The sequence below is a fragment of the Drosophila simulans genome, chromosome X (genome assembly GCF_016746395.2).
Source record: "Drosophila simulans strain w501 chromosome X, Prin_Dsim_3.1, whole genome shotgun sequence".
NCBI classification, from domain to species: Eukaryota; Metazoa; Arthropoda; class Insecta; order Diptera; family Drosophilidae; genus Drosophila; species Drosophila simulans.
In genome coordinates, this window is record NC_052525.2 from 12043878 (window position 1) to 12064370 (window position 20493).

Sequence of the window (20493 nt, forward strand, 5' to 3'; positions counted from 1 at the left end):
ACCCGTCGCGCTTCCACCCATACAAATTTTAGGCGTACAAAAAATGACCTGCGGCCGATCGTTGACTGTGCGTCCACTCACCCATACGGCTCTTGCGCAGCAGGCCTCGGGTGGTTTTTTTACTCGTAACAAAAACACAAAGTTGGTAAAACACCCGAATATTTTCTGTTGCCGCAAGTAGGGTGTCAAAAAAGACGGGATGCCTAGAGACCGAGTGTTTATCGGGTGGACGTAGAGTGCCAGTGGCGGGCTGCAGTTCTCTGCTCCCCACCCCTCCCTACTCATTAACCATCAAAAAAAGAAGAGGAAGGATATGCACAAATATTAAAAAAGGAATAATACTGTGCCAACCGCATGGCGGGCGGGGGTCACATTGGAGCTCGTTAGCTGGCGCTTCATTAAAATTTCACACATTCGGCGGTAAAGAAAACTGTGCTCCATTTACCTTATTATGTATGCGCGATGTCTGATGCTGTTGGCTTAAAGCCTCAAAAAGTTAAGCTCGGCGCCCAATGGAACGGCGACCCACTTTGCATTTGGGTTCGTTCAACGCCCGCGGCCACTTCAACGGCTCAAAAATACTGGAAACTGAAAACTCGGAGTTGCAACCGAAAACTCCAACGCCCCAACTTAACCGAAACCACAACAACAAACAAATGGAAAACTCTGAGAGGGCGGTTGAAAATGGGGTAAAAAGGTTTAAGAAAAAAAAGGAAAAGACCGGCGAACAGGGGACATAAATACAAAAAAAAAGAAAAAAAATAGTAGTAGGCAACCCGGTAAAAACTATGCGGCAAACAAAAGCACAAGCCACTGGAGCAGACTCAAGTGGCAGCCACTTGGGCACTCCAACGCACTGGAGCTCCAGTTGCAACTCCAGTTGCGCGCTGCACTCAGAGAAATCGGTGCAAATTAAATGGTCTCACAAATTTTTAAAGATTTCTTTCTAAATTACAATTCTTTTTTAAGCTATTCTTTTTGAAGCTTAAATTGCTTTGGAGTTACTTAGTTATTTTTCTTAGTGTAGAAGTGCTACTCACCCGCAGGGCTTGCAGTGCGTCATGTGCAGATCCCAGTTGAGATGGAAGTTGAACATGCGCAACTTGGCCACCGCCCGCTGTCTCAGTGAGATGTCCGGCTGTCCTCCAGATCCGGATCCAGTCGCTCCACCCCCAGCACCGCCGGCTCCTCCTCCTCCTCCTCCCGCAGTGGTTGCCTGCCCGGCTCCAGATCCCGCAGTTGGTGCTAGTGCCGTGGCGCGCTGGGGATTCGGATACATCATCACTGTGCCGCTGGGCGCCGAAGTGGCGAAAAGACGACGGGATGAGCCACCGCCACCGCCGACAGAGACGCCACCGCCATGATGGTGACTGGGACGATAGTGCTGGTGCTCTTTCAGTGTATAAAAGCCGCCCGAGGAACTGCAATGGAAAGCGAGTCAAGGCCTCGTTAGAGTCTCCGCCAGGAACACTACCCACTAGCCAACATTGAATGGCATTGTCTTGCGAGAAAACCGAGAACCACCATGATAAGGGGTGCTCGAGAAATCTCTAGAGTTTTCAATTCGCCTCAAGTGGTGACCAAAAGAGTGCTGCCCCGAATGGGCATATTGTCTTGCGGCATTGATTCATCGAACTTCCGGATTTCCGGATGTGCACATCGTGACATACTTTTGGACACCTTAGTAGCGATTCTCTAAAATTCCTAATGTCTTGAAGGGAATTTAAACTTACGACATATTATCGCCACCAGGATCGCCGACGCAACTGGTGACTCCCATTCCACCGCCACGTCGTGGCCGACTTTTCCGACGGCGTCGCCTGCGGCGTTCCGAGGAAGCGGTACGTGTTTGCAGGACATGTTGGCTAAGGGATTTGTTGCAACCGCCACCTCCTCCGCTGCTGGCCAGGCGTCGTCCGGTGGCATTGCTGCCCCCAATGCCTCCGGTGGCTAATCCCTGGACAGCGACCACCAGCTGGCCATCGCCGAAACCGCCAGCCGAACTAATCGTGTCGGTGGATTGAGGCGTGGCTGCAGTGCCTCCTGTGGCGGGGCCACCGATGATTCCATCGCCACCTGCTGCTTGCTGTGCTTGCGACTTGCTGGTGTTGCGCAAACTGTGGTTCACTTTTCGCCACATGCGCTCCATCTTGAAGAATCCGCTAGATTCCTTGCGGCGATTCGATGATGTTTTCTTGATGAGGGGTATATTGTTGAAAGTGATTGTTGCATACGAGTATATTTGTTAGCTTATTACAGTTTCCATTACTCTTTTCGCTTTTCCCCAATAAATAGTTTTTTATATATTTATTTGGTTTTTTGTTAGGTAAGGATATATGAGATGTTTTTCAGTTTATGCCAAATGCGTTGGATTTCCTTTGTTGGTTCATTCTTGAGAATTGGTGTGCGTCCTTGTTGTAAGTTGTTGTTGAATATCTCTTGTTGTTAAATACATTAATTGTTGTAAATATGTGATTTAATGTGAAATGATTAGCAAATATTTAGGTTTTTACCAGTTTGTTTAGTAATGCTTTAAATGTATGGAAGCCGTAGATCTAAGATACTTTCATTTGCATAATCCACAACATTTATTTAAATGTAAGCATTTTCGATAATAAGAATTGTTTTTGCTAAAACGTTACGTTAGTTTAAATTTTGTGCGAGTTTAGTCGGTGTTTAGCATTACTATGTATTAATCCTAAAGATTTAAAGTTTTTGATATTGGCAAGCACTTTTTTATTATTGGTTAGTTTATTAGTTTATTTTAATTACCACATGTTTTTGAAGATTTTTAGCCACTGCTAGGAAGTTTTTGGTATTTATTTTCAAAACAGCTAGTTGTTAACCTTTTCGTTGTTAAAGTACTCTCTATTTAATAGTTATTTTTGTAAGACATTGATTTCATTTATAGTTGTTGTGGAAAATTGGAATTTTCTTTATTGGTTTTTGTAAACTTATTTTGTTAGTTGGTGTAAATTATCGTTGTTGAATCTTCTTGGCAGTTGTTGATAGTCGTTCATTCTCCTGTTGATGTAGATAGTTGTTTTTACCTCATTTCATGTGGAGTTCTTCTGAGTTTTTCCGTTTATGTTATTCCTAAACATATTTATCAGTTTCTGCGGTTATCCATTTTCCTATTGGGAAATTTCAGCTAGCTACGAGGGTTGGGACATTTTCTAGTTTCCTGTTTGCCACACTCCTTCGTTTTCTGCTTTTTCTTCCGGTCTTTGGGGTCTTTCTCCTCTTCGGTGCGGCTGTTTTTGCTGTTATTGTTGTTAACTTATTGTTTGTAGGTGGCAGTGATTAGTTTTTGTTGTTGCGGTAGCTGTTGTTATTGCTTGATTGACTTTCATCTTGGTTTACCTTGGATCTCGTTCAAATACACAAAGGGACACTCATTCGATTATACAAAAAAGCTACTCAGCAGGAACTATGCATTGTTGTTGTTGTCATTTCGATTGTTGTTGTCTGCGAAAAGCGGAAGCGGAAAATAGAGAGCATGAATTTGAGTCTAGGACTCGACACGTATGTGCCCTGCAGTTCCAAAATTAATCGCTACTCAAAGCCACCACAAAATCGCACATCGATTGTTTTGTGTGAAATTTTGTGCTTTTTTGTTGATGCTTTGACAAAGTGTTGAATTCTTAGGACATGTTAATGTTAAAATCATCAGCAGTTATCGTACAAACTGAGCGGTGATTGAGCGCTTGTGGTGATTCACCGCTGAAAACGTAATGAATGAAACTACAGGGTACATATAGGTACGTATGTATGTGTATGCTTAGGCTGCTTAAGTTCCTGATTGTGTGTAATTGTGTGGGTGAGTGGCCTGCACTTTTAGGTTAAGCACGCGCTTCACTCATTTTTGCTTTTTTCCGTTTTGTTGTGTTTGTTATTTGTTTTATTTGCTGCCTAAGCCGCTCTATTTTTGCCCCTATTTGTTGCTGTTGTTGCTTTCCCCATTGCACTTGTGAATGAATGACGAATTTTTTTGCCACTGCCTCTCACTCACTCTCCACATCGCTCTCGCTCTCTTTTGTCTCTTGCTTGCTCCCAAGAGTTACGGTTACGGTTTTCTTTTTATCTCTTTATCAACACACTTTTTGCACTTCTTTTAATAGCAATTCTGCTTCTTTCATTTTCACCATCTAATTTTTGCACACAATTTGTGTAATTTTGCGTGGAAAATACACTTATTAAGTGCTGCGCATTCCACAACTACAACGCAGTTGTTGTCTCGTTGTCAGGTTGTTGCTGTAGTTGTTGTTGTTGCTGTTACCGTTAGCGCCTGGCTGGCTGCTGGCACGTTGAGTCAACATCATTTCAGTTCACCCAAAAAAAAAGCCAAAAAAACAGGGACACTGTCTCTCTGCACAGTGGGTTACTTTGGCTTGTCAAGTTTATTCCAAAACAAAAAACTTGTTATAAACATAACAAAAATTGTATTTATATTTCTTTAAATATATTCATTTTTTAAAAGAATTGAACACTATAATAACATTTTGCCAAATTGTTGGAGATGTGAAACCAAAAAATCACCCACTGTGCAAGTCAGAGAGAAAGGTTACAAGAGAGAGAGCTAGAGAGTGCGCTCTTGCCGCTTAGGATGTGCATGTGGTCGTGCGTGGGCGCAAGCCAAGTTACGGTATCCAATCCCGTTTCCGTATACGTGTGAGTTGGTTTTTTTTTTTGGGGCTGTATTCGAAGTTGTGTCCTGTGTATAACACAAACACATTGCGCTGCAGAGGAATATGCTCGTACAGATAGAGAGAGACTGCGAGTGAGAGCGAGAGGAAGCTGCCTGCTTAACCGTTTTGGCACCTTTTGTTGCCTATATTTTGGGGCCAGCACACTCAAACACACACACACATACTCCCACACAGGAATTTTGAATACCGGTTAAAATTTTGGAAAAGACACACTGCCGAATCGGCTAACGGTTAACGATAAACAATCAATCGGAATCCACAGGAATCCACATTTTTGTATCACACGAGAGCTGAGCAAAAGCCGCTGCCCGTTTATTGGCAACGCGCACGCACAAATAACGGAGCCACTGTGGCAAAAGCAGCCGCTGTGAAAACAGCCTCAGCAGCTGAGAGCCGAGGACACGAGGACTCACACCCGAAGCTGAAACGACTGCTCAACCGCTTTGGTATCAGGTCGGTAAAATGTAAACATTGGGAATATCGCTTGCCGGGCAAGAAAGCGAGAGCGAGAGCCGTAGATGGAGAGCACTCTTGCAGGACGATTGCGCAGCAAAGCGACATCTGCCAGGATTTTTCGCAACTAAAACGATAAAACTCCCAATGAAACACGACCAACGGAGGGCGCTTCGGTGGTAAATGCATAGAAAATTGAGAATGAATTTACCAAAACAATAGGCTGAAAGCTTCCTTTATGGACAAATCGCACAGAACGCCACCAATAGCGGGCGCTGTGGTATTTTCCACTTCGAAAATTATATTAACATTTATATATTCCAGAAACACGTGTCGTATGAGTAATATAGGAAACACATGTCGTATGTGCTATATTTACTAATAATATCACTCATACGCCGTGTTGTCATGCGTCGCATATTTTGCTAGAAACATAACAATAATCTATTAAAACCATAAAATAGCCATATTTTTTTCTCAAGACGACCAACCTTTTTTTAAATATCAAATTATAAAAACCAAATGATTCAAATGTCTTGGATCGCAGCAATCATCCGATAAGTAGGCAATACTTTTTTCTAGCCATAGATTTAAATTCTGCCGCCCAGCAAATAAAAGATGTACGAATTTTTCGATTTTGTATAGTATTTTTAATTGTTTTGCCCGTCATCAAAGTCCCCAATCAATTAATCAATCATCAATTAATCATTGCCAGCATCCGTTTTCGATTAGGTATTTGTTTTCGTGTCTGCTGCATCCGGTGTTTCCTCTTAGTTGTACCACTTGTGTGTCTATCTTTAGTCGTTAAGTGTATATGTAGTATAAAGTTGATACTCATGCTAAATCGAATCGACTTGGTTTGCTTCGTTCAAAAAATGTTATAGGCTATGCAATACAATTACGTGATCGTTAGTTGACTTTAACATTTAGTTGACTGACATCAAACACACAAATATAGTTTATATTTCATTTCGTTTGATTTTTTTTTTTAGGTTTTTTAATATGTATGTACTCGTACTTATATAGGGTTGATGCATTATGCGATATCTAATCCGTATTATATTTAGATAGCACTACTGTTTTACACACACACGCACAAGGTTTACAAACGTTAGTTATTATTTAGTTTAGTTTTGTTGTAAAGAAAATTTCGATTAGTTTTCTTCTTAGACTTAGATTGCTAAAACGTTGGTATTGGCCTATTGTATGATTTCTTTATAAATTTTTTTTCATTTTTTTCCATTTTTCTTTTGTTTTATTTTTTGTTTATTTCTTTAATTGGGAATCTCATTTTTTTAATTGAGATCGTTTTCTGGTTTGCCAAAGTGCTAAGCCTGTTCAAGTTTTCTTAGCTTTTTGCTTTTCATGCATTTTCCATTTTCGTATTTTCGATTTCCAGGATCTCATGCTCTTCTTGTTGTTCTTCATGCTAGGCTATATCACAAAATGTGTTTTCTTTATCTTTTTTTTTTTGTTCCAACTGCTCTTCCGCTCGAAGAGAAACGAAAAAGTGTATAAATCTGCATTAAACTCAGTATTCGTGCTAACAAAATTAGTTTCAAAGCGAAAAAACGACTCTAAGCTATGGTACTTTTGAGTTTTATGTTTTGGAAGTATTTTTGTTAGCTTAAACACTGCGCCTAAGGAAAAAGTAATGATAGCATTAAAATAAATAGCTTTAAAAAATGATTGTTAATTGAGACTCCACTCTTTTTCACTCACTTCTCCAGCAATTTCGTGAAAATTTGGTGTTATCGAAAAATGTTAAGTTATCAACGCTTCTATCGAATTCATCGAAACACTTTTAACAATTAAATCGCTGCTATCAGAAAACCAACCAAACCAATTTATTCAAAATCAAACAGAATAAATTGTTCTAACGAATAGGAAATATGTTTTGGAACTACGAAAAATCAAATTAATTTCGTTTTTTATACATTTATAAATCTACGATTTTCATTTCATTCATTAAATTTTAAAACGTCGAACTAAATCGAATGAATTTGGCAAATTGAACTTGATAGTACCTGCCCTGCTCAATATGCCTCTATTTGCATTTGTATACGTATATACACATGTGTTATGCATATATAAATTGTATTTCATGACCAATTCGCTTGACCGTTTTCCTCCTTCATGTTAATATAGCTTTCCATTCGGATTTCCTTGCGAGCCTAGTAAAAAAGCATCTATAAATCAGTTTCAAATTGCAGCCGCAAAAAGGACAATTGGCATTGACGCAATCCCACCAAACCACGTATATTGGGACGCACTCAAAAAAGTTCTAGTGCTGGTAATGATTCGATTCAAACCGATATCGAGATTTGTTGTGCTTTTTCGATTGGTTGGTCCAGTTTGTGTGTGCTCCTTACTTTTTGCAGTTCATGCCCAGCAACATCGGCTATATACATCCTATATATATATAAATATACATATAGCTAAAAAACATTTGCCAATCTAATACCCCGGAGGAGTTATCGCCCAGTTGGGCCGACTGCCTCGTTCAAAAGCACAAAAAGTGTTGCTAAAATGTTCAGTGAGCGAATGGGATTCGCTGTGATTTAAAAGTCTGTTTAAAATTCCACTGCAACTCCGTTATCGGTGTGTTGCCAGTGGTTTTTGCCGCCAATTTCGTGTTCAACATTAAATATATTTCTATATTATTAAATATATGTATATATTTATATTCCGATTATGTGGTATGCATACGTATGTACAATTCTTTAGCATAATAACTGTTTTTCTCTCTATCTTTTCCATTCGTTTTTTCCTCCTGTGCTTAAATTAGTTAACTTACGAAAAAAAATGGTATTTATACGAATAAAAATATTAAAAAAAAAAGTAATTGTGAGGAAGGAGGGTAAGGTGTCGATTGTAAATTAGGCAACATGTATAGAAATAAATTAATTAATTCGTACATACTAAGTGTAACTTATGAATTAAATCGCTCGCCTACATAACAGAATTATAGTTATCGCCTAATGTATAGGTTTTATGTATAATCATATTTAAAAAAAAGGATTTTATATCTAATGCCAGCAAGTGTATTTTCCTTTATTTGTGGTTTGCCGCTTGTGTCTGCTACAATAAGGTTGATTTTAGTTTACTATCGTTTTATTAAGAAAAATTACAAGTTTCTCTCGCATCATTTCGGTTCGAACATCATTCCCACTTGGCTACGTATGCATTTTCGTAGAAATTTCGTGTTGGTTGGTGTTTATTGTTGGGACAAATTTCCCAACGTTTATAAGTAAGCTACAAAAATGTGTATCAACGCTTACATTCGCTTACATTTGTTTTTCTGATTTTGCTGGTAACAATTTGCAATTTCATTTAGGTGATATCATCTGTTGTTAATTTTTTTGTTGCTTACACCTACAAAAGTGTGGTTTTAATGTCGTTTTGTTGTTTTTGTAGGTTTGTTGTCCTTGTTGTTGTTGTTGTTTTGTTGCTGTGTTGTTGTCGTTGTTGTTTTGTTGTTGTTTTGTTGTTGTTGTTTTGTTGTTGTTGTTTTGTTGTTGTTTTGTTGTTGTCTTGTTGTTGTTTTGTTGTTGTGTTGTCCTTCTTGTTGTTGTTTTGTTGTTGTGTTGCCCTTCTTGTTGTTTTGTTTTGTTTTCTTGTTTTTGTTATTTGGTCGGTCGTCATGGACAAAGACAGTGCATTTACATTTATATATGCTACTGTTGAGATGCCGCCGCCGTGGCCAAAAAATGTCAGTTGCTCCTTAAAATGTGACCCAACAGAGAGTGTCGAGTGTTGGATGCCAGATATTATCTGGGGAGTGTTGTCGCCTCTCAAAAGTGCTCCAAAGCCCTGCGCAGCTTCTTACAGTAAAATGGACATTAAGACTCGCGCTCCTTCTTCACCTTGACCTCCTCGCCCAGAATGGTGGTGATCTCGCCCTGCATGAATGCCCACGGTATCACCGAGTTGGCCAGTGGACAGCGATCGCCGCTGGGGCAGTACACCTCGTTGCCCAGTCCCTGTTGAGGAAACGAAACAATTTAGAGTTAGCATGGAATTCCATAATGAAAAAGAAGCTACCAATCCAACTGCAACAACGGTTTGATGAGCAATGATACTTAAGTTATAGTAGCACTATGGTCTGCTTTTTTTGGATCTTGATAATGAATAAGTATGTTGCAGTGGATAGATAGATGTTTCGATAGATAGATCTTTCACTTACATTCTGGCGTTTGATGCTCTCGCGACTGCAGGGGAAGCAGAACTTGTGGTGATTCACCGAGGGGCATTGCACAAAGTGCGTGTCCTCCAAGCGCTCCTGGCACAGGGTGCACTTCAGCGTGGCATTCTGGGCAGCCGCCGCAGCTGCTGCCGCTGCCGAATTCGAGGCGGCACTGCTGCCCGGAGCTCCGCCGAGACCGCCGCTGCCGGCCGAACCGCCGCCGCTGGCCAGTGGTGTGCCGCCTCCCCCGCCACCCTGACTTCCACTGCTGCCGGGTCCAGGATTCACGGATCCACCGCTGCCATTGCTGCCGGATGGACCATTGCCGCCGGCCGGACTGCCATCGCCGGCCACCGAATTTGGTGCCATGGAGGCGGGACCAATGGCTCCATTGCCTCCGCTACCGGAACTGGCACTGCCGCCCGGTCCGCCGCTGGTACAGCTCAGCTGTCCACTGCCGCCACTGGGTCCGCCCAGTTGGCCGCTGGCTGCATTCGAGCCGGGTCCTCCGCCGCCACCGCCACCAAGACCGCCGGCCACCACCGCCTGGCCCGGATTCGAGCCGCCCACTTCGGAGCTGGTAACGGTGGTGCTGGACACGTGACGGGATCCGGACGAACGACGTCCTGACGAGGAACCTGCAAAAGTTGACAAACAAATCGATTTAATTAGATTTGGCAAGCAACTATAGTTCCAAAAAAGGATGGTAAAATTAATGACAATTAAAGAAAATAAGTAAAAAAAAAAAAATAAGTAAAAAAAAATAAGTAAAAAAAAATAACTAAAGAAAATAAGTAAAGAAAATAAGTAAAGAAAATAAGTAAAGAAAATAAGTAAATAAAATAAAAGAAAATAATAAAACACCAATACGAGATAAGACCACAAGATGACAATGAAGTTTTAAAGAGAGTAGTGTTAAAAGAATTATTATAAAGCAGAAATATATGTAAATATATTAACTAATACCATGAAAAAATCAAGTAAATGAAGTATTAAATGTATTTTACACTCATGCAGTTGGCACTAAACTACTAAATGAAACCGCAACCGATTCTGTGAATGCAAACTAACCCGAACTGTTCGGCGAGTGTACACTGCGCGGGGGCAGCGGTCCGGAGGGCGGACTCGATCCATTGCGCCGACTAGCCGGAGACATGTGCTCTGCAATATGAAGATGGTGTGGAATCGGATTAGGAATCGGATTGGCTGCACAGAGAGAGAGAGAAATGAGAGGCAGCTCGATGTCAGTTTGATGATATCGCAGGGTTGATAAGATGATATTCCATTCCCGATGCATCTTATTTTCATACTAAATTTAACTATAAACAAATAACCGATTTCCACCGAACTTGTCATGGTTTGCCAATTTATATGTGTCATTGGTCACAATGAAAACTTGAGCATGTAATCTCGTGAGTCAAGTGCAATGTACTATGGGCCTTGGCGCCCCACTTTGCCACATTATTATACACTGGCATGCATAAGTATGTCGACACACCCACAAAATCACCACTGACGACAGCACAGCCAATAATTCAAGAGCTTATCCTATTATTCATACTAAATTATCCATAATTGACGTTGACATCGGCGATGGTCGGTCGAAGTCGACCTCCGACCAAATCTTTTCTAATGATTTTCCAAATCTTCATTTACAACGTGTTCTATTTAGAATTGCGAATTGGTAAATTCTTGCAGAATTGGGGAAAAGAAAAAGCCGTTTTCATTCAACTTGTGCTTTCGATTTTGTATGCGAATGAATCAAACAACGAAAAGAGTTAATCACATGTTTCGTTTTTCGCTTGCCTCTGTGCAAAATGAATTTATTGTTGTTTTTTTTTTTGGGCTCGTTATTTTGTTGCTGTTTTGTATGTGTAATTTTAGAACTTGGCACGAAACATGTTTCTATGTATATTTTGTGTTGTGCACATATAAACACGTAGCATGTACTTGTACATATGTACATGCACATACATATATCCACATTCACTTATTACTTGGCAACGCCGGCCCAACAACAAGAACAGCAACAACAAGTTTCATTCACCGGCTGGCCATTGAATATGTGACGTCACAGCGGCACGATACGATTGCGTGTCATTCTTGTTCCACTGTGCAGCTCACACAGCTGTTTTTTTTTTTTGTTGCCTCCTTTGTTTTTGTTGCTCTTGTTTCGCCTTCGCTCTGTCGTCTTATTCTCCTTCTTCACCATCTCGTTGGCAAAGTGCCGAAGCAACGCGAAATGAATGGAATGGAATGAAACGAAACGAAACGAGTTCTGCTGCTGCTGCGCATACGTCACGAAAAGCGGGCGGGCGTGCGAGTGAGCGAGAGGGAGAGAGAGAACATGCAGCCAGCCGGTTTCTCTATCTCGTTTTGTTATTTTTTGCATGCCAGCATGCAATAATGTGTATGTACACCAGACACATACATACATACATGCATATGCCGATTTGTTTTGACTGTGCGCTGTTGCTGCTGCTTCTTCTTCTTCTTGTTCCACCTCTTTTTCGCTTGCTTTTGTGTTCGCTGTTCGCCGTCGCTGTTAAGGCGCTGTAAATTAGCTGTTATTGCGCTGTAAACTTGTTGGCTTTTTTGTACAAGATTTCAATTTGGTCTCTTTTCGCATGCAATGCACGCGCACGCGTAGCTGCTTGATATTGAAAATAAAAAATGAAAATTAAAACACAACAGAGCGCTGCAGAAGATGGTGTAGAGGAGAAGCGGCGAATGGCAGGGCGAATTTCATTTGTATGCCCAACAGAAGATAGCACATTGCTCAAATGTCGACGCTTGTCAGTTTGCCGGCGTCGCACAGTGGGCTGCATACGAAATGAACTCTCGCACATTTGGCGAGTGTGTGCTGTTATGTTTATTTATTTGATAAACTGTTGCTTCTTTTACTTTTCCTTTTCCATTTGCTCTTGCTAAATTGCTTACGCTGGCTAAATTGGCGAATAAGGAAAAGGAAGAAGAGGAAGAAGCGAGCAGCAGCACATGAAGAAAACGGCAAAGAAGGAGCGTGAGGAGAGGGAGAGGAAAGGGAGGCAAGGCAAAGTCGTGCATGTTGTGTGGCCCCAACACGTATGCATGAGAGTACGTGTGCGTGTGTATTTATAGCATTTGTTTATATTTTGCATGCAAGAGATGAAGAACAACAGCAATAAATGCCAAAGCGAAAGCCTATCCCCCTTCACCCACCGCCACACACCACACCGATCCACCACCGCATTCTCCGTCCCTTTCGCACTGCTGCCGTTGCACAGTTGCAGTTGCATGTGCGTGGCCCATTGAGAAGAATGCGGAGATAGCTAGCGATAGAGCGAGACGGCAAGCCTGCCACATACAGTTGCAAGCACGGCGCACAGTGGGCGAAATGCACGAATGGGTGGACGAATAACAGTGCTTTATCATTTTAATATTTTTGTAAGACTATAAGTATTTACTTTCTAAAAGAACGAGAACACAATATACGAAAATTGTATAAAATTTGCATTCATAGTTGGGCCAATAAACTGCAGTAAAGTATTAGCCATAAAGCCACTAAATTTCGTTCTTGGTCATTAACATTTTTCAACACTAGTGCACTTTTCTAATTCTAATTCCAACGAACCACTGTATTCAGTTTCAGTTTGCTGCAGTCGAACTTCACTTCACTGCAACTTCGTTGCAATCTATTTTTGAAACGACTTTATTCAGCGCAGATATATGAGCACACATGCACATGTAGTGCTTTAGTGCATATAGATATACATATGTATGTATGTAGATATGCACCCCAATGTTTATTTGTTTTTCATACATTGGGAGCTGAAACAAACAAACAAATTTGCGCGATCTCCTGCGTTCCCAGTATCGAATATGAAACTATTAATAGAATTAGTTTACGTTTTTCGCCGTTCAACACATTTTGCCTGGCTATGGAATATTTCTCGATATTCCGCGTTTTTTTTTCCTCTTTTTTCGCACTACTTTGTTAGAATGAATCATTTGACAATTTATTACACATTTTTAGTCATGAGCCAGTAGTGAAAACCGGGGCGAGAAATCTAAACAATAAATATTTATACAATGTTGTATATGAGAAAGGAAACCATATTGTGTATGGTGTGTTTATATGTGGAATAGAAACACTATTCACCTTCGAATGAATGAAAACGAATCGTACCACACCCAATGGGCGGCCACGCCCACTTGCCCTCGCCCACCCCATTTTTCTTCACAACACTAGAATGCTATTTGGCCGGGTATTAAAATCTAATTTTCCCCCCGGGAAACGGAAAGAAATTGCAATTGCTGGCGAATCATCGAACTTTTTGATTTGATTATATCATATTTTTTATTTAATTTAAATGACCCTTTGGACTAACTAAATAATAACTTTATAAGCATGTATGTACATTTTGTTAATTAAATTTTTTTCTATTTCTAATCAGCTCTAATCGTTTATCAAAGTTCCATTATGGATGATAGGTATTTAACCCTATTTGATAAGACTACAAATTCCTAATAACCCAATAAGTACATTATAATGATGCGTTGATTATAAGACTTATCTACATTTTTTCTGCAAATTATCAAACCACGTGATTTCTGTGGGTATAAATAGGGTAACTAATCGGAAATATTAAAAAATTAACAAACAAGTTTTTTTCCAACTCGTCGATATCAAAGCATTAATCAATAAAATACAAAGTTTAATGTTAAGAGCCCCATTAAGTTTCATAAGCTTTCTAAGCACAACCCGCACTGTATAATGCACACTTATCATGGACAATGTTATAAGTTATTCAGCGATACAATAAATTGTAGCTTTGCCCCACCAAGTGGGAATACTCTTAAGTGGATCCAATATCCCATCGATTGGTTTCCGAAACCACATCTTCAAAGGAAAAAAGCCTCAGCCCTCCGTTTATTTGTGTTTATTCAATGTAGTTAAAAAGAAAACTTGAACAAAACACAGAAGATCTAATGAAAAATAAACAAATGTGCTACAGGGTGCATGGGCGGGCATGATACCGCTCAAATTGAATATAGCGACCCGGTACAACGCGGCGCTATCAGTCAAAGTTGGCCGTGGTTGAGCTGATAAGAGTTGATAAGATAGACTGAGGACCCCAGTCCACTTAACAATTAGATAAGATAAACAAAACAGCTGTGTGTACTGAGTATCAAGAGCGGCCCCAAGAGCAAACGAAAGTGGAATTGGAAGTGCAAATGGGGAATTGGAAAGTGGGAAACGAAGCGCGGTGTTTTGTGTACCCTGTACTCTCGAGTAAGTCATACTTTTTCCATCGGAATCCGTCTAGATTGCTTTTCTTATCTCCATGTCGGCGGCTGGCTATCGGGCGGAAAAAGAGCTTATCAACACACGGTCACACAAATCGGGATGATCTCACACTAAAGAGATCAAGAAACTTTTGGTTTGCTGCTAAACTTGGCTTCGGACTAATTCATATAGTATAATATTTTAGACCAATAAAAGATCGAGATATCACAATTCCAACGTCTAATCCTATAAACTTAAAAATAAAACTGAGAAAACCCCAAGACTATTATCATCAAAAGCGGTATACATTGTTGATAAGTAAACGCTGTTATAATTCGATTCCGACATCTATCCATCAATAAACGATCATTTAACAAAAACCGGCTAATGCATATCATATCGCCGCTGCTCTTTCCGTCTGTTTGTTTTTTGGGTCTTATGTTTTGGGGCCTAGCTCCTCCTTATCGAGCAGTTGTTTGGCTTATCAATTAACCACATGGTCGGGTCCCGCAGTTACGATTAGATATGGTCGATGGCGCAATCTCCGCCGATAAGTTAATCGCTTATCTTCCACACATAGACCAAGTGCCAAACCCTAGAATGGCAAATGAAATGTATAAAGCTCTAGATACCCTAACAAAGGTATCGAAAGTATCCTATATTCATTCACCGAAGGAATTGTTTAGACGACTAGAGAAAATAAAATACTTTTTAAGGTTCTTGAACTTAAAACCGCTTTATTCATATTTTACCAAATAGTTCGAATAAATGTTAAGCAATATTTGAAAACTTATAACTTTAAATTTTTATTTCGTTTAAAACGGACGACCTCTAATTAAACATAATGACCCACAGTAAAGAACCGCAATTGAAGTTGAAATTTTTCAATGGTTATATTCTGATGGCCGCTGCTGTATCTAATCAGCGGCGGCGACTTTGCTACTTCACGTGTTTTAACGGTTAACAGCGGCCATGCACTCCAGCTAGCCATCTCGCTCGCACTTGCCGCCACTGCAGCTGCACTTAGCACGCAATGTCTAAATTACGAGAGAGTGGGAGTGGGAGAGGGAGATGCACTCCGCCCTACCTCCCGCCCCCCACCACCCTTCCCATCGACAAAGCGAAGGCACGAACAGAATTCCTGGCGAACGCATTGGAATGGTCAGTCAGTAAATGCATACACACGAACTAGATACACACACACACACACTTAGCCGGCAACACGAAGCGCTGAATGAAACGAAACGAGGAAGAGGGGGAGGGTGGTAGGTGGGCAAATGAGCGGCGGTGTGGAGTGGGGGTGGCGCGCGCACGTTGCCGTTCCATTTTATCAGTTTGTACATACAAAAATATACATACATACATATGTACGTACAAACATACATATAGCAACATACAATTTGTACAATTTTTCCTCTGTACACCCAGAAAATGTTTGTTATATTTTTAGTATATACACAGACGCAATAAATATGTACCCGAGTTGGTTTTTTTTCCTGTTTTTTTGGTAATGAAACGAATACACACAGGAAGGAAGAAGCAGAAGCGTAACGTAAATACAAAACAACAAACGAAATTGGCACAGTGGGCGTTAGGTGGGAGATTCATGAAATGCATACGTATATGATTGAAATTATTTTCTGTCAAGTTCTTATTGCCTTCTGTCTGCGAGAAAGCAATGGGTCCTATTGGCTTCATTTTAAAGATTTGAGCAAAATAAAATTAAGTTAAGTTAAGTCCAACAACAACGCCTAGGGATAGAAATAATGCAATCTTATGATAATAGTTTTTTTTTTATCAAGTTAAGCATTGTTTGCCCCACTGTTTGATGACGGCATCGGTATGAGCGAAAAAGTTTTTTTTCATCTTGTCTTTAGTGTCTTTTTTTGTTGCTGTTGTCACTGCAGCTCGTTCCGTAATTCGTATACCAACTAAAATTTATCTACACCCAGGTTCGACTGTGTGCGCATGTGTGTGTGTGTGTGTGTGCAACTTGTTATCGCATAGCGTAAAAAGGAGAAACAGCAGAAGAAGCAGCAGCGAAAACCAAAACAAGTTTAATGACGTTTTGCGCGCGCAGACAAGAAAGAAAAAACACAAAAAACAAAAGGTACACACACCAACACAAGCGCACGAAACCAGTTTGGAAAGAAGAGGAAAGCGACAGAAGACGAAGGGAGAAAGAGATAGTGAGCGAGAACATTACAACGTCAGCGTCGACGATTTTTGCACGTCTCTGTTTTTATTACATTCTGCGGCCCTTTTTTCGTGTGCTTTTTTCGCTTTTTTTTCTCGCCGTTTTTTGTTTTTGCCATTGCGACTGTTACGTACGTGCATGTAAACGAACACGTAGCTGTGTGCGTGTGAGTGCGCGGTACATGCACATGTATATTCCCTATATGTATATTGGCATGTGCGCATGCCTTTTAATGGCAAGGGTTAGCAGCCCCTTTTTTTCCACGGAGGGTTGCAAAATGCGTTTCTACGCTTCTTTTTTCTGTTTGAATGTACATGCATGCATGTGCACGTATGCGTGTATGTGTGCGTTATACATACGCATTGGGAGGCGATAAGGACGCGCTGATAAGCAAATGAGTTATCTAATCTCCGACACAACGCTCCTTATCATCCATGCAAACGTGCATGTGTATGTGCATATACATGAGAAGCGCAGTCTTCTTCTTCTTGCTCGCCTTCCAGTAAGGAGAGATAAGGAGCAGGCAATCACGCCGTTTCACTCTGCCCTGAATAAGCGGTATGTGTGCCACTATATCGCCGCCTCTCTTCCACCCACTCCCCCACCACGACCTTCCACCCACATCCAGGCTAGAGCGAGACAGAGACAGTGCTCTGTATCCCGCGATCACGGCTCATTTTCAAAAAAAAAAAAAAAAAAAAAGGGGGGGGTGGTAAGAAACGGTAAACAAATACAGTGGGCGCCAGCTTTTTCAAACTTGGGATTTAAGCAAATTTTCTTGCTTTCCGTGAAAAAATTGGTATTTAGATTGAAATTAGCATTATTTCCTCTAACTCTGTTTGTTTTGATTTATTGTTTCCCATTGACTAAAAAAAACTGAAATATCACCCTCTCGAAAGTTTTCTAATAAAAATATTTTGATAAAAAATACTTTAGAAGATATCAAGCGTTCACTGTGGCTGGGAAACAACATCCCCCTGGTTACTCCATTTACCAAGCCATATCGCGTATTTCCCACTGGCCATTCGATCCGATCGCTATAACTGATAAGAAATCCATCACTGATAGGGGATTATCCCAATCTGTTTTCTACCGCGGTAGATAGTGTTTTGTACTATCATTTATAAAGCTATCATTTTATGTTGATCAACGCCGCACTTTTGAGACTCTGATCACTTTACTCTAATTATTATGAAAGGTAGTTTTCAAGGTAAATAAGAGAGTGTTGCTTTTCCCCGAATCCCTACTAGAAATAAAAAATTTCCGCATTACTTGCCGCAGCAAAGTTCTTCCTATTGGGTAAGTACTGTGCCAAGTATTTTGAATGATCTATGACATGTTTGCTCACCTGCTTTGAAGGTCGATGCATCGAAACTGGGCGCTCTGACCGGCTGCTGCTTATCACGGAGTCCGCTGAGCTGACGTTCGGGCACATAGCTGACCGCCGCTGGCAGGGATTCGCCACGCGTCAATGGCGGTCTGCCGCCCACGCCAGTTGGATCGTCCATTGCGCTGCGCTTGATGCCGGGCGGACCGCCTCCGGTTACGCCTCCGCCGGCGGATAGGGAGTTGCCAGAGCCGCCATCTGGCGGCAGGCCGTGTCCCGACTGCTGTTGCTGCTGGCTTACATCCACATCGACATCCTCGCTGGGCGGACGCTTTAGATTCACGGATAGGGCGGGCGGTAGGCTGCCACCGCCACTGCCGGCGGTGGGTACGCCGCCGCCGGGTCCACCGCCACCGCCGCGGGTCGCATTTGGCGGCAGGTGGTGGGGCGTCATGTGTGAAATGCGTACGGGTCGCACGCCGCCACCGGGGGCATCCTCCAGCTTAACTGGATAGTCCAGTGGTGGACCGATGCGTGGCACTGGCATTTGATAGGGCATCTGATGGTGATGATGCACTGCAGCAGCGGCGGCGGCAGCAGCAACGGCATTGCCTAGGGAACTGAGCGAACCGGCGCCCGATGGACCGGGACCACCACTGCCGGGCGGAGCACCCGGTGGACCGCCGCCGCCGCGATGGGAACCTGGCCCTTGTCCCGGAACTGGACCAACTTGTAACTGTTGTTGCTGCTGTAGGACGACGGCTGCCGCTGCAGCGGCGGACACTTCGCCGTTCTCATGGGAACGCTGCTGTTTGCTGGCGGGATGGAGACGCTTCATTTGGCGGGCGGCGTCCAGCACCGCCTCGATGCGATCGGCGCCCTCGTAGTTGACGCAACCGCGGCACACCGCCTCTGAGAAGTCATTGATCATCGCCCATGGCATGCGCGGTAAATCGCACAGATAGCAGTGCTGCCTTTTCGTTTGCAGCGACATCCTGCTGCGTTTCTGGAAACTGTCAACTGTCAACTGTCAAATGGCAACTGTCAATTGGAAGCCCTGGATGGGCTGGATCTGGAAATGGGTTCGTGCGTGTGTGTGCTGTTTTAGCTCACTGGAATGGCTAACTGTTCCTTCCTGCTGGCTTCCCAATTCCTATTATTTATTATTTTCTCGTTTTTTTTTCGCTTTCTTTTTTCTTGTTTCAGCTTCTTTTCGGTTGTGCGTTGTAGCTATTTTTCTTATTTAGCATTTGTTATTCATGTTTTCGTATTGATTTTCGCACACACGCACACACACACGCGCGCACGCACGCATATTTCACCGCGCTTCCACCCGAAAAAAATTCACTTATGTTTTTTCCTTCAGCTTCAGCTTTTTCTTCTTCTTTTCTATTGTGCTGCGCCGCGCTGCTCGCCAACACGCACGCACACAGGCACACACACCACACACCACACTTAGGCACGCGCGCTGCAGAGTGAAAGAGAGAGGGTGCACGCGAGTAAGCGGGACACGTAAATGTACGACGACGCCAAAAACGTGTAGGAACAAGACGAACGATGAGATCGCAGCGACGCAACGAATGACTGAAAAAGCAACCGGACGCCACACAGCTTGCTGATAGAGTGTGGCCTTGGCTGGCATGTGCGAATATACCCCAGGGGCCAAGCGAAATGCACTAAAAAATCTTCGCTGCTCTACTGGGAAATACCAAGAAAATATCAGAAAAGCTGGCATATCAGAGACACGAACCATTCTGTGGACTTCAACCAGGGTTGTCAAAGACACTGAGACAATAGCGAAGACTTCAACCATGGTAAAGCTAAGGAAATTTTGAATTTTATTTTAAATTTAACATCTGTTTTGAGCTTAGTAATTCTACTATTTCGTATTAATGTATATACCTTTTGATATATTGCCCAAATAATATGCACAAATATTTAAAAATAACCCCTTTTAGCTGTTTAAGTAATTACAAATAATATATATTTTGATGACACCCCCTTTGCGCTACGTCCCTGCCTGCGTACGTGCCTGCACGTCATAGTCACGAAACGGAATCCAGTGACGAAGTCCTGCCCCGAAAGTCCGTCAGTAAGTATACCATGTAAAGTTCGTGGATACACATCCGTTTTTCGTATAGATACCGCACGTATGTACATAGGATACAGATATGTAGACCTTGAATCTGGTATGCTCCGTCTCTTTCGCTCGGCGAACAGCTGACTTAACAGAGCTCTGTAACCGTTAATGAAATTAAAAGCCCTCTTTCCTACCAAAAAAAAACAAGGACATCCGCACAGCACTGCGCAGGACCACAAACTGCAAGCAAGTATGTATATGCATATCGTTGC

At 42.0% G+C, this 20493-nt stretch overlaps 2 protein-coding genes across 5 annotated transcripts in view; both read right to left on the reverse strand.

The window, feature by feature from the left end:
* Positions 1 to 5095, reverse strand: part of LOC6725786 — a 52201-nt gene extending 47106 nt beyond the window's left edge. For both annotated transcript variants that reach the window (XM_039297828.2, XR_006542123.1), the window contains exons 1-3: positions 4897 to 5095; positions 1734 to 3468; positions 1041 to 1421 (exon numbers count right to left, since the gene is read on the reverse strand). In XM_039297828.2, coding sequence (XP_039153762.1) covers positions 1041 to 1421; positions 1734 to 2149 — 797 coding nt within the window. In that variant the 5' untranslated portion in view covers positions 2150 to 3468; positions 4897 to 5095. The remainder of the gene's footprint in view (positions 1 to 1040; positions 1422 to 1733; positions 3469 to 4896) is intronic.
* Positions 5096 to 5789: 694 nt separating this feature from the next.
* On the reverse strand, positions 5790 to 19797 carry LOC27206671 (probable E3 ubiquitin-protein ligase IRF2BPL). 3 transcript variants are annotated; one of them, XM_016182475.3, is made up of 4 exons: positions 18163 to 19797; positions 10420 to 10509; positions 9349 to 9986; positions 5790 to 9145 (listed from the first exon to the last, which is right to left on the reverse strand). In XM_016182475.3, exons 1-4 carry the CDS (start codon positions 19133 to 19135, stop codon positions 9005 to 9007), a joined length of 1842 nt encoding a protein of 613 aa, XP_016039093.2. In that variant the 5' UTR covers positions 19136 to 19797; the 3' UTR covers positions 5790 to 9004. The 3 variants fall into 3 exon arrangements, with proteins under 3 accessions (XP_016039093.2, XP_039153764.1, XP_039153765.1); XM_039297830.2 differs by having other exon boundaries at positions 10420 to 10554; XM_039297831.2 differs by lacking the exon at positions 10420 to 10509.
* Between the last annotated feature and the right edge of the window lie 696 nt (positions 19798 to 20493).